We start from the raw sequence: 14,902 nt of genomic DNA, 5'->3' as shown, positions 1-14,902 counted from the left end.
AGTCTTTTGTCTCATTGGTTGTGGCTGCTGTCACGTGTGCAGTTTTCCTCACTGACGTTCATGAACATTCAGTTTCCTGTTCGTCATGTCTGTCCAGGGTCTGGTAGTGTTGAAAGCCTGAAAAGAAGGCAATTTTTCTTCCTTTTCATCTGGTGCCTATTTGATCCATTCGCTTCCACATCTGGAAAGTCTAAAACAGCTGTGATTCTTGCATTCCTTTATTTTGGCAGGAATGAAGTCGGCTAGCTCAGGCGTGGGGATACTCTTAATGGACTTAATGAAACAGTCGCTACTGAGCATGCTCTTTGAATGGAGGCGATAATGTCATTCTCTCATTAATCAAATGACAGCAGTTTTATCGGGGAACCTGGATCAGGACTCTGAGGTCCACCCTCACCTCCTCTTGTTTGGGCGGTCAGAGAACAGCTGGAGGAACCAATCAGAGTCAGTGACCTCTGATCCAAACATAGTTACAAACACATACACATCCATGTATGGGTCAGATGTTTGATCACTAATGACGCTAAAAGAAAGCTTTAAGGCTGTAACCGTGGGGCTGAGTGTAGTTTGACTGAGTGTATGGATAAACTGATTCCTGACCTGCACCTGCACAAAAAAGAAGCCTAATCGGTTCTCTGTGCTTCGTCTGATTGTTTCTAAATCATTTATTGGTTCTTGCAGTCTGTAAACATGTGAGAGGGACATCCTCGCAGCGGTCTGATTTCACAGTAACCATTAATCAGCTACTTTTACCTGCAGATGAGTCATTTCATTCAGACCTGACCCGCATGCCCTGAACTCAGAGGGTGGGCTGAGATGGCGACCCACCCTCTGCTCGTCTGTGCAGAGAGTTGAAAACAGTTATCTGTTAAAATATGATACTTTAAAAGATAAAGAGGAAAACAATTACCTGTGAAGATTTTTTTCAAAATTAATGTTTGTTTTGTTAACCTGTCAGTCAAGCACTTTTGTGGCAGTTTCAGGCATTAACATGCTATTCCACATCCAGACACTAGAGGGCGTTTATCATGCTGGTGGTATAAGTGTGTGAAGCAGAAAAATAACTCTTTGTATTGTGAAGCTAACACCAGTTCAAAGTGTGTGCTGTTTCTGTTCTTTACCACAGGTTAGTAAATATGCATTAACATTATTGAAGACTACAGAGCTTAAGATTAGAAAATGTTTATTAGGGACTTTGGAAAACTTAGTAAAAGAAGTGGTTTGTTATGAGAATTGTATATAAATTGTGATTTTTGGCTGTAGCTTACTTGATGCTAATGCTAGCGGGCTTGGCTTAATGTAGAATAGTGTGTGTGTGTGTGTGTGTGTGTGTGTGTGTGTGTGTGTGTGTGTGTGTGTGTGTGTGTGTGTGTGTGTGTTAACCTCAACCAAACAAGAAACTGCTGAACTACTGCTGAGTTGAACAGTTTTCATACTATGTGGTATTTTTCTGGCTATGAGAACATTTTTGTACTTTAATACCAAAGCCAGTTATTGAGTTAATGAAGTTACTTTATCATTAATGGTGACTGCCTAGGTTCAACTCAGTAAGAGAGGCCGCCATTAAAAGGAGCATTGCACTTTATATAATTTGTAGATTGCATTAAAACAGTAAGTTTAAATTATTTTGTAAAGGAGGTGAAAAAATAATAAAAGAGGTGTTACATTGTCAGTTGATTAAAAACGCATGTCATGTAAATTGTTTAGTGCCATAACAAGTATTAAAACAGTTAAAAACAAACCAATTTATTATGTTTAACAAATACAGTTAAAAAGGCGGACAGGGAGGACAAGTGTGTTTATGTTAATTCAGTTTTTAAAAGAATGTGTTTAGTGGTGCACATTGTGGTTGTAATATTATCAGTGAACTCAATAAGCTTTTTCAAAGTTGTGGAAATCCTAAGAGATTCGTATAGTCTCTACCTCAGGAACACTATAACCATGTCTTGTAAGTGGGACTGAAGCAGAAGGCCATTGGTTTACATTCAGTGTAGTGATACCTGCAGCCTGTTCATAGATACTGTCGATAGGAAACCACAGCACAGGCAACATCTGCGCTCCTCAAACAGGGAGTAATTTCACAGCTTCATCGATGACATCGAGCATCGGTTTCTGTGCAGAGTAGTGAACAGAGTCACCGATCAGCCCTGAACCATCATGTTTCATTCAGAGAGCAAACAGCAAGCTTCAGATATTTCTGACTGTTTCAGTCTGCAGATGGGAAACCTGACCGATGAGCTCAGATTACAAACACTCAAAACACCAAACCATGCTGGGAGAGTCAGCGTCACACACAGTGCTCCTCTTCTTCTTCTTCTGTGGCCTGACTCACATCAGTGACTCATTGCTTTCACAGTGGAAAGGACCTGCTGGACACACTCAGGTGTGAATCCTGTGATCAACACTGTGTGTCCAGCTGTTCTTCTCCACATTTAAATCCTGTTTTTAAACCTGGAGCACCCCTACCCTTCACCATTATCCTCCACCTTCGTCTTTCTCATCCTCATCTTTCCGCCTTCAGCATTTTTTAAAGGTTAATTTGTCCGGCTGAGCTGCTGTGTCTTTGTTCTGCTGCTCTGACCTTTATGTGGATCTCAGATCTGTTTCTGATCGTCTGACCAAGGTCAGAGCTTTCTGTTCCTCCTGAATGATCATTTGGATATGAGATAAGTGAGAGGAAGCTGAAACAGTGATCCTGCTGCAGGGAGGTCACTGTGTACTGATCATGGAGGTGATCCAGCAGTGAGGTCATTAGTACAAGTCTGGGAAGATCTGCCCGCTGTGTTCATGTTCCCCTAAGGTCCAGTAAAGGCTGATTTTTGATTTGTGTAATGGCTCACAGTCAGTCCCACTTTGCCAACATGTTAACCATGGTAACTATGGTAAACATTCACGGTTTCAGAAACTAGACTACATTTTAGGTTACCTCTCAGAGGCCTCAGGGTTCAGGTGTTATCACATGCAGGTCAGCAGTACCTTGGTGGAGGTTCAGTTGTATTTCTGGTAAGTCAGTCCTGACAGGACATGCTGATGTGTCTCTCCTCCTTCAGCTGCTGCTCAGCAGCTTCTTCTTCATACACTATCAGGCCTCAAAGCCTCTGTCAGCACACAGAGAGCTGTTCCTATAATTTTCAGTCCACTTCTAGTGTCATTTTCATGCCTCGTCTTTCCTCCCTGTTTCCTTTCATTAAGAACAGCTTCCTGGCAGCTGCCATCCCTCTGAGAACAATTCTGATGAGGCTTTGGTCTCGTCCAGATCATCTCTCAGCTCCTCTGTCAGGTCTTTGCTGGATTTTTGTTTTTTGAATGACTTTCAGATCCTGTTCATCTGTTGTAGAAAGTTTTAGCCCTCACACTTCTTCTGTACATATTTCTCTCTTATTTTTAGAGACACACTGCACACCATGCTGCTTGGATTATAAAGTAATGAGGGGCAGCCCAAGACTTTTGCACACTGTGTTTCAGCCCTTCATTCATTTTTATTTCCAGCCTTTGTTCATGTTTTTATGGTGTTTTCATCACTGCTGAGCATCAGTGCGTGTTTCAGCTCTCAGTTTGCTTTGCAGAGGGTGGCTGAGGCTGGGGTGTTTGTACAGGTCAGTTAATAAAACACAGCCTGGGACTTGGTCTGTGAAGTGAAGAGCTGCAGCTGTCTGTGTGCTGTTCATGCTTCAGCTTCATCGCAAACACTCTGAGTCTGCAGAGTCGCGATGAAGCTCAAAGCTGAGGGAGAAAAGCTTTTTCTAGTGTTTATGTTTTTATAGAGTAAAACTAAATCAACACACAGATGAAGCAAAGTCAGCTCCACAACTTAGTCATTTGAGGCAGAATAAAGCCCTCTGATTTCCAGATGGACGTCTGAACACCCATGTTTATTACATGTGTGGATGAGATGCTCCCCATTACCATGGTTACCTGTGGTTATTAAGGGGTCTCCCCACTCTGATGAAGGAGGTCATCACATCAGACTGTGATGAAGCTACTTCAGAGACACACAAACTCAGATATCTGCATGAGTGCTCTGACAGGTGGAGGCAGTTCCACCCACACAGAGGGGTGTCATTACTTTAAAACAAAAGGTGAATGAGCAGCTTCACTGACAGCCTGCAGACAGGCGATGCCTTGGATGCGACGAGCACGAGAACAGGTGAACAAACTGGAGCTTCTCTGATGAATCAGTGGCTCTGGGTCACATCCTGACTCTTCTTCTGCATCTTTTTAATGAGCTGCCAGACCCCCACCTGTGACATAAAACTCACCTGGCCAAGACCCCCACCCCCGGGGCAGTCACATCCTGCTGGGTATCTGCTGTTACCCCACAGATCAGCTGCTCCCATCAAACAGTCTTTAATCTCTTTATTGTGTTTGTGCAAATGACACAGACGTTTGCTCAGCTACATTTCATCACCTTCATGCCACAGATCAGAATACTACAAACACCATCTGTCCTCAACGAGCTTCACCACAAAACTGACGGAAACATCCAGGTCCACATGAAGCTCTCTGCTTCAGTCACAAAAACACTGTACAAACAGTCAAAGTAAATTGTTATGAGCTGCAAACTTTAAACATGGAAACAGTCAGATATCAGAAACATGTGTGCAGGTTTTATGCCTCTGGGCTGTAACATCTCCAAACTTTTAAAATAAGAGCACGCACACATTAAAAACCTTAAGAAGTCTGAGAGTGTTCGAGTCGAGTTGAGTTCCACGCTGAGGCTTCTTCCTGTTGGATGTTGATCTGCTTTCACGTCTGACAGCAGAGCAGTTTGTGAAAGACGTTCCTGAACTCGGCATTGAAGGCCGTGTAGATAATTGGGTTGACAGCGCTGTTCACATAGCCAAGCCAAGTTACCACGGAGATGAGTGTGGGACCAATGTTGCATGACTGGCACAAAACTTTGGTGACATGGACGACAAAGAACGGAGTCCAGCAGGCCAGAAACACACCTGAGACACAGAGAGAGAGTTTCAATTCAGTTTTGTTTATATAGCGCATAACAGTATATGTTATATATTGTTATATAACAATATATAACAGGTAAAGACTCTACAATAATACAATGAAAACAATGAAAACCCCAACAATCATATTGCTCCGTATGAGCGAGTGTTTTGGCGACACTGGGAAGGAAAAACTCCCTTTAACTGGCAGGAACCTCCAGCAGGACCAGGCTTAGGGAGGGGCCGCCATCTGCCGTGTTCGGTTGAAGTGAGGAGAGGAAGACAGGACAAAGACTTGTTGTGGAAGTGTGCCAGAGATTAACAATGACTATTAAGTTTGAATTTTGAGTAAACCTGATGAATTAAATTTTAGGGAAAGAAGTTTAAGCACTGTGGTGCATTCACAGAGACTCCAGTCTTCCTGCAGACGACTTTATCCAAAATGACTCTTACCTCTGTTTTTACTCAACACTTGATCTGTTTGATGTTCCTTTGAAGCTCTAATTGCATGTTTTCTCTTTAACTAAATCCTTCACACCAGCCTCATGGTTTTGGATGAGCTGTGAGTGTTAAACACTTTGTGGTGTGAATTAAAGCGGTTTCCACAGAGATACAAGAAGATGTTCCTATTTTTACTGAGATTCACTCAACAAAACATTATGAACGGTTAGTGCAGAGACGTCCAGCAGAGACAGCTCTCGTTTAGATGAAAAGACACAACAATAAGCCGTGCTGATGAGCTTTTGTCTTCACATTTATCTCAATGTCCATTTCTGTATGCAACAACTTTGAACATAATGATGTGTGAAACTGTGTCTGCGCTCATTTGCTTGTTAATAATAGTTGGAAGTTTCTGACAGATTGAATTCTGGCCTCTAAACCTGACTTTTGAGACCTGGTTTCTGATGCACTGGCTCTGTTTGGGTCGACTGATCCTTCAAAGTTAAGGATGTTGCAGATCAATACACAGTTTGATCGCCTCCATCCTCTGATCAGATGTTTCTGTCTGACTTGGGTGGTCTTCTTTTTGCACTGCACAGCAGAGCTCATTTAATGGTTTGATGAAGAAGATGTGCACTCTCCACTAAAACATCGAATGAGGGAATGTTTATGGTGCATTAACAGCAAATATAAAGTTTTTTACACAGTGCAAGTCCAAACCTTAGATCTTGCAGAAACACAGAGACAGTAAAAACTCGTAAAAACGTATAACTTCTAAAATATGTTATAGCTGTTATAGTCTTCCTCCTGTTGGCTGTTGGGACATATATTTGGCTATTTGAGTTAAGTAAGGTAAAACAGGTTTGGTGTGAATGCACTGTAAGAGCTGAATCAAAAGAATGTATGTAGACCTTCAAAGCTGTTCTGGCCCCATCCGTTCTAGTTACACATCTGAGAGCTTTAGTTTTATGCTTAAACTCAGCACAGAGAAATATCTCTGGAAACGTTAGACCAGAATAAAGTTACGTTGAAACCAAGCACACCATTGTTTTTCTTGTGACATTACCAATAAGTTTGATGTGTCACATGGCCCTCTTCCTATTGAAAAAACAAAAGTTGTATCCAAGATGGCCGACTTCTAAACAGCCACCATGGTCACCACCCATCTTGAGGAGTTTGCCCCCTCACATATACTAATGTGCCACAAACAGGACTTTAATATCACCAACCATTCCCATGTTATTACGGTGTATCCATATAAATGGCCCACCCTGTATATCAGACTTGGTCCTACCTTATACCTGTCACTACCTTGTCCTGGTGCCTCACAATTGGACTGGAGAATGAGCTACAACTATGGGACGGAAGACTCTGAGGCTGGTCCTCCCCATAGTTCTAGGTGATTCCTGTCTCAGATTTAGTCCCATCTCAGACCTGGTCCTAGCTAACACCTGGACATGAGACTCACCTACAACCACGGGCAGGACCTTCATTGCCTTGCGCTCACGGCCGCTGACCCTGCTGGTCTTGCTCTGCCTCCTCCCCCTCTTTTTCACAGCGCTGCCTTTCAGGCCATTCTCTCGACGGCTGCCACCCTCCCTCCTATCTGTGGGGTCACCATCCGACAGGCTGTCCATTTGAGTCGTCATTGGGTCGCTGTCCGCCACCACCGCTATACCGTCCTGGTGTTCCTCCATTACCGGTGTCACTGAGGGTGTTGCCATAGACACGGTGGAGGGAGACGTGGGGCTGAGCCCGGGGGGCGCCGTATATACCACTTTTTCTTGACTGCCAGCTGTCGTGGCTTTAGCTCGCTGTAGAGCTGAGCTGAGCCGTAAAGAGAAAACTTGCCGACCAGCCCGGCCTGCTTGGGAGCGGCTCCGCCCACTCCAACGCCGCAGGCCTCTAAACATCCAGTAATAGAGGAAGAGCATGACAGGACAAGGCACAAAGAAGGAGCAAACGGACGAGTACACCACAAAGCGATCGTCCTCTAATTTACACACGCTCGGGTCACGATCCGGCACCTGATTCAGACCAAAGATGACAGGACTGGCCACACCCAGTGACAGGACCCAGGTCGCTGTGATGAGAGCCAGCTGACGAACACTGAACTGGTTCCTGTTATACTTCAGGGGGACCACCACTGCGATGTACCTGCAATAGCAGAGAGACAGAGGAGGTTTTAGGTTTATAGGCAAGTATTTGGACTGACTTAAACCAACAGATCAGTGTTTATACTGATCACAGGGAGAATCAGAACACATCTAACAAAATCAATCTCTACAGGCACTCTACAGGAGCAGAATTACCTCAAGAGAGCAGCAACGACTCATCCAAGAAGTAATAAGAGACACCAGAACAACATCCAAAGAACTGCAGGCCTCACTGGCCTCGGTAAAGGTCAGAGTTCATAACTCCACCATAAGTAAGAGACTGGGTAAAATGGGCCTGAGGTCAAAGAAAAAACCACTGCTGACCAAAAGGAACATAAAGGCTTGTCTCAGTTTTGCCAGAAAACATCTCAATGATCCCCAAGATGTGTTTTGGGAAAATATTCTGTGGACTGAGGAGACAAAAGCGAAACTTTTTGAACAAGAGTGTCCTGTTACATCTGGTAATGAAGCATTTCAGGAAAGGAACATCATACTAACAGTAAAATATGGTGGTGGTAGGTGGGCTGTTTTGCTGCCTCAGGGCCTGGAAGACTTGTTGTGTTAAATGGAACCATGAATTCTACCAAAACATCCTGAACGAAAATGTCTGGGCATTTGTTTGTGACCTCAAGCTGAAACGCACTTGGGTTCTGAAACAGGACTATAATGCAAAACACAACAGCAAGTCCACCTCTGAATGGCTTAAGAAAAACTAAAATGTAGACTTTGGAGTGGCCTAGTCAAAGTCTTGACCTGAATCCAACTCAGGTGCTGTGGCATGACCTTAAAAAGGTGGTTTATGCTAGAAACCCCTCCAGTGTGACTGGATTGCAACAATTCCACTGTAAAAGACTCATTGCCAGTTATTCACTGCAGTTGTTGCTGCTAAGGGTGGCCCAACCTGGTATTAGTGTTAGGGGACAATCACTTTTTCGCACAGGGCCATGTAGGTTTGGGTTTATTTTCCCCTTAATAATAAATACCTTCATTTAGAAACTGCATTTTGTGTTTACTTGCGTTATCTTTGTTTAATATTTAGATTGGTTTGATGATCTGAATCATTTAAGTGTGACAATCATACAAAAAGTAGGAAATCAGGAAGGGGGCAAACACTTTCAAACCAGTGTGTGTGTGTGTGTGTGTGTGTGTGTGTGTGTGTGTGTGTGTGTGTGTGTGTGTGTACCTTTTTCTGATTAATTCTGGAAAATGTTCTATACTAAGAATCTGGACACTGGATCCCCTCATTAGCTCTCAGGTAAACTGCAGGTGTGGGCAGAATGAGGCTGTATCCAAAATTGTGTGTGTATGAGGTGTCACCGCAGCCTCTTCTCAGCTCAGAGGCTTTAAATAGAGACTGTAGCACCACTGGTAAAAATAGGTTTGGCGCCTGTAATCTCTGACATATTTGACTCACTGAATTTCTTTTTCTCAACACTTTGTGTCAGTTGGTTCATTAACAGCTGCTGTGTGTAAAAATCAGGATGAAGTCACGTGTTACCTCATTAATGAGGTGTCAGCAGTGTGACTGCAGCGACACGACTGAAATAAAGTTAGAATGTGAGGAGAGAAGAAGGGCACGCTTTTATTTAACGTGTCTCTTCATTAAAATCTATTAAACTCACTGAGGGACACAGCAGGTCACATGACTCTGTGACGAGGAAATATTTCCAACTCAGACAGTTCAAAATCTTAATTACACCTGCAGCAGATGTGATAATGATCCTGTTACTGTGACCTGAATCCACAACTGGACTCACCTGTCTACGCTGATGGCACACAGGTTTAGGATGGAGGCAGTGCACAGCATCACGTCCATGGTCATCAGAGCATCGCAGATGTAGGTGCTCAATGTCCAGATCCCCCCCAAGAACTGCACACAAACAGGGAGAGAGCCTTCAGGTAAAACTGGGAGCACACCTAAGCTCAGAGCACACCTGAGCCCAGACGGCTCAATCACACTGACCTCTGAATAGACGTAGAGCGGCAGCACGAGCACGGCCAGCAGCAGGTCAGCCACCGCCAGGCTGATGATGAAGTAGTTGGTGGCGGTTTTCAGAGAGCGCTCAGTGAGCACGCTCAGACACACCAGCACATTCCCCAGGATGATGACCAGGATCAGTGGCACCCCGAGAACCAGGGCCAGGTAGTTGTATTCCTTCAAGTCTGGCTCACCTGGAAGGGCACCAGGTGTCACATTGTCCATGATGGAGGCCCTAAGCACAGCTGCAGGGCTTCGCTCAACATCTGGACATGACACAGTTACTGTGTTATTATTCACTACCTGTTACTAAGTAATCTGAGCATTTAAACCAAGTACTTAAAGTAATGCAGACTTACCTTGCTGCTTCCTGTACCGTCTGTGGTTTCAGGTGAGTTTCAGTGTCAGCACCTGTTTGCTTCAGGTCTTTCTCTTTGTTCATCATTGTTGTTTTCTTCTGCAACTGTAAACAACAAGCAATAACCTCTTTACATTAACTGTATTCATCCACAGTTAAAAGTAGTCCTGGTGTCTGCATCAGTGCAGGTGATGCATCAGTGCTCAGTGGACAGTTACGTCTTTACTTGCTGTGTCGCTTTACAGAAGGACGCTTCATGTTAGTAGCGTTTTATTTTCTCACCTGTTCAACTAACACAAAGAAACCATCACCGTTTGCAGCCATGTTTGGGACAATAAATGAACCAATCAGACGACAGCTCACACAGATCACTTTGTTGTGTGTGGTGGTGGTGGCGGTGGGCACTTGTGTTGCTCTTATTTTGGTGGTTACATAAGGAAGTGGAGCCCGTTTTATTAAATGTCAGCCTATTGTTTGCTGAAGTGTCTCCTCGCAGAGACAATCACATCTTAGAGCCGCTCTCATCCTGCTCTTCATCCTCTGTTGCCATGACGACCACAGACCATGGCTGCCAACATTGCATGTAAACACACACACACACACTGAGATGTGTGTGTGCTTATTAACGGGGTCAATTTAACCTAAGGTGTTTTTTTATCAGCTGATTGATAATCAGCTGCGATATGTTTCTGAAGGATTTGTGGGCAACTAAGCTAACACGGGACATTTAACCATCATTTACAACAGGTGAACACACGATCGTCTGCACACCTGAGACAGGTTTTTTTCACAACTGTTTGTTTCACAAGGGGCGGAGCCTGACCCACCTGACTCAGCAGCGTATGAAAGCGCTGAGTTTGTGTGAGGCTGCCCTCCAACAGCAGCACAGTGAAGTGAGGGTCAGACTCTATAACTGTGAACATCTGTGCAGCAGATTAACTATGTTAGGTGGAGGGAGCTGAGCTTGCTTTGTATTTGTGTTCAGAATGAGCACTGTGATCCTCACAGCAGGACAACGTCCAGCGTCCAAGAAAGCTCTGCTTCGTACCTCTACCCAGACTCCCAAACACAGCAGGACGATCAATAATCAATAATGATCAGAAAGAAACACCAACAGCCTATCTGTGTCCAGCACCTGCTCTATGTAGGTCTTGCATTATTGGGGGCGTGGCCTCTCTGACTGACAGGTGAACCTCTGAACCGTGTTTGTGCTGTTGGAGCCTTTTGGAGCATTTGTAATGATGTCACCTGACCAGTAATGTGGCTGCTGTGAGGTTATTGGACTATCTGATGTTACTGATCAGCACGTGTGTGACTCTGTGGAGGAAAACTGATAACCAGAATATCAACTGTCTGTCAGCTGGCATCACAACAATCTTTTACATACAGTCTGTGAGCTGATGTGTAAAATAAATACAGAAGTTTAAGATCTGCACTTAGGGCATTTTCACTCGTCACCTCCTAGAGAGGTGTATCTGCATTAGAGCACAAAACTTATCGTGTCTTTGGTCTGTACCTGTGGATCTTTTATCTGAACATAAGCTAATACTGATCAACATCAGTTACCATGGCAATGTAGCAGATAAGGCCCACCTGCATTGTTAAACTTAAGACCTGCTTCGGCTTCAAGATGCTAAAGCTTCTTCCAAATGTTCTCAGTGGGGACATCCACACACTGAAACACAGCGCCACCTAGTGCATAACGTCCTCAGACAGAAATCCTCCTCCTCTCATTAACCAGCCAATAAAAACAATGCTTCATCAATAATAATTGATAAGCTTCATCAGAGTCACAGACTTGCTCCTCTAAAGAGAAACAGGCAAACAGCGCACCCACATGGCTGACTCTATGTGACTGTGACCTTTTTCTGATGTCATTAGAGAAGCACTAATTTAGTTAAACTTTATTCATACTTATTATTTAGTTAGCGGCAGCTGGAACTTCACCATGAAGCTACCACACACAGATTCTCTCTCTCTCACACACACACACACACAGACACACACACACACGGACAGGTAGACGGGGTGAGTCTGTCATGTTTTCAGCACGGTCCTTTATGAAGATGTACTGGCAGGTTTGTGATCAACCCGTTGATTGGTTCTTGTTAGGTTTGTTGTCCCAGCAGCACACCTGCGTGTCAGGTAACAGCAGCCAGAGAGAGAGAGGAGGCGAAGAACACTGTGAGGAGCGTCACCTCCAAAATAAGAGATCTTTTTCCTAACAGAGGAGGAGGCGGACATGTTAAATCTCTGCGCTGAGAAACCATAGCAACTGACGTGAAGACGTTTCCACGAGTTAATCAGAGTGTGTCACGGAGGAAGAGTGAGGGCGTGGGCCTCAGAGACGAGCAGAGTATGTGCAGGGAGCAGCTCCAGGTGGATGGACGTGAGAGGATGCAGCGTCGGTTTTAACTCATTGTCTTTGTGTTTTCATGCTTCCTCCGAGCTGCTGTGGTGGCCCTCGCTGTCAGGTTTATGTCTCGTTACCTGAACAGGTGCACTAGGCTCACCTGCAAACATCCAAACAGGACCCGACATACCAACCCAAAACCCGCTGGTGACTCTGTCATAATAATGACAGCAGGTCATGATGTCACCAGGTCACATGACACAGTCCATAATCCATAATCCATGAATGGGTCATAATTATGCAGCACATCTGTCACATCTGTAATCTGATTAAACTTAGGTCATCTCATAATTTCACAATAAAAGCCTTTCTGATGATTTATTGATTCCAGACATTTGTTAAAATAAAACACCAAACTTTATTTATAATTCTTCAGTGACAAAATGTACGCATGCTGTCAGCACCAGATGATTAAACCAAGTCATCCAATCAGCGAGAGGCGCTGACAACCGTCAACGAGCCTCAAACCTGCAACCACACACACGATCATCACAGACACGCTTTAACCAGCCTCACTCTGAGTCAGCGAAGGGTTAAAAACTCTGAGTGCTGGAAATGAAGCCATCTGAGCCCAGTGTGGAGTCTTCTCAGATAACATACACACTCATGCACTCAGTCTCTCTCTCTCTCTCTCTCTCTCACACACACACACACACACACACACACGTAGGTTTAATGTTGGTTATGAAATCCAGTTGTAAAGCAATGAGATGCTGAATGATATATTTTCGTATAGTCTCTGAGTCAGTGCTTCACATAGTTTTGCTCAGTGTTTCATAAAATCATCTGCATCGCGTTACGTCAGGTGTCGATCCTGATTAAATCCAGGTTATAAACGTCACTCCCTGACCGGCCCTCACCTGTGAAAATAATCCGTTGCCTTGCTCAGATCGTTAGCATTATTTTGTGTGCCTGTAAACGCAGCCGCTACAGCTCTGTGTCTGAAGCGGTTTGTCTGTTTGCCGACATTTGTTGAGAAAAGTTTGTGGTTTTCTGAACTTTAAAACATTGCTCTGCTTCTTTATTGCTAGCTAGATGCTGAGTGTCACCACTGCAGCTTTATGGACATCTGCACCATGAACACAGATCGATGGTGAGAACAGGTTGAGTATCTCTATTCTGTAGCTGGACAGACCACCAGGTGGTAGCTAAGAGAAAACTAATCCATTAGTTGGTCTGGATCATTCCGGCCCGCTTAACCCACGGTGTTGTCCACCATTTCCACTGGCTGATTCTTCAATCGCCCGCCTTAGAGGTGACAAAGCTTGACCTCAGGCCCCACCCACTAACAGTTATGGAGTTTCCCATCGCTGGTATCATTCTGGGTTACGCCGCCTTCTAAACCTGACCAGAGAGGTTTCATCTCATAGCTTAAAGCTGAAAAAAATTGGATTCTACATATGGATAACTGAGTGAGCCTCTCGTGATGTCACAGTGGTGAGATGAAATCCTGAGGGTCACAGCAAGGAGGAAATCTGGCATTTATAACTGCAATGTCTCTGCTCATATCATTTGGTGCTGTATAAAGTTTCCACTTATTTAAAGTTAAACTAAAATAAAACAAATTTTAAATTAAATTTCAGTTTGGTCACAATCATGCCACAAGATACAAAAATGGATGCCATCCTAAGAAGTGAGGTGACCTCACCAGTCATAAAAAAACTCAGCCTGTGGGGGTGCTGTGATGTCAGAGAGGTTTGTGAGCATGATCAGTGTTTTTATGACCGCACACAGAAGTTAAATTTAAAAATTAAAGTGCGGCAGAGAAAACAAACATGTGATGATGACATCATTAAAATAATTAAAGGCTGTTTGAGGCGCTCAGAGGCAGACTGACGGGATTAAACTGGAACCTGCTGCCAGATTCATTCTCAAACATTACGTCAGCTTTAAAGCTCGGGTGTAAGCAGATTCACTTCAACTTTATTATGTTACATGATCTGAAAAAATTGTGTTATATTTTATTAAATATATTGTGCGATATAATATGATATTATGTTATGTTTATTTTAATCTAAGCCTAACTATATTGAGGACAAAGAAACAAACTCACGTTTCAGAGCTGAAGCAGCATCGTCTGTTCCTCCTCTTCCACTTATGTGAGTCTCTGTGTTTTGTCTATGACCCAGAGTTTGGTCATCATCCTCCTCCTCTTCCTCCTCCTGTGTGAATATTTCTCTCCTTCTGTGAATCTCTCGCTCCTTCCTCTCTTCACGTCTCAACTGACAAACTTTTGTCTCCTCGTCTATAAAAAGCTACCCACCTCCTCCTCCTCCCTCCTGGTGTTCCTGCTCTCTGATTGGCTAACAGTCAGCAGTGATGTACTGACTCTCCTCCCTTCCTTCCGCTGTCATCAGGTGCTTTTTCTTCTTCTTCTGTGGTATTTTGTATCTGCTGCTGTCATACCTGTGTGCTGTCAGGTGTGCGTGATGGACAGGTGTTCTGATTTTTATGGATCATAATTCAGATGAGATCAGGTGACCAGTCAGGTGACCGTTGATGTATTTAAGGGCATTAAATTAAAAAGTGAGGTTTTCAGTGTGACTGAGGAAGGCTCCTCCTCCTCTGTGACCTTTAGCTGCTGCCTGATGGATGAAGAGCGTCACCTCCAGC

At 44.0% G+C, this 14,902-nt stretch overlaps 1 protein-coding gene across 1 annotated transcript; it reads right to left on the bottom strand.

The window, feature by feature from the left end:
- Positions 1 to 4,323: 4,323 nt before the first annotated feature.
- On the bottom strand, positions 4,324 to 14,491 carry drd4-rs (dopamine receptor D4 related sequence). Its single transcript, XM_063500999.1, has 6 exons — positions 14,343 to 14,491; positions 9,878 to 9,981; positions 9,504 to 9,784; positions 9,298 to 9,410; positions 6,853 to 7,541; positions 4,324 to 4,949 (listed from the first exon to the last, which is right to left on the bottom strand). The coding sequence occupies exons 3-6, from the start codon at positions 9,741 to 9,743 to the stop codon at positions 4,747 to 4,749; spliced, it is 1,245 nt and encodes a 414-aa protein (XP_063357069.1). The 5' UTR covers positions 9,744 to 9,784; positions 9,878 to 9,981; positions 14,343 to 14,491; the 3' UTR covers positions 4,324 to 4,746.
- Positions 14,492 to 14,902: the final 411 nt, after the last annotated feature.

The sequence above is a fragment of the Pelmatolapia mariae genome, linkage group LG17 (assembly GCF_036321145.2).
Source record: "Pelmatolapia mariae isolate MD_Pm_ZW linkage group LG17, Pm_UMD_F_2, whole genome shotgun sequence".
Classification (NCBI taxonomy): domain Eukaryota; kingdom Metazoa; phylum Chordata; class Actinopteri; order Cichliformes; family Cichlidae; genus Pelmatolapia; species Pelmatolapia mariae.
The sequence above is the reverse complement of the archived record's forward strand: the minus strand, read 5'-3'. Positions and strand labels throughout refer to the sequence as shown.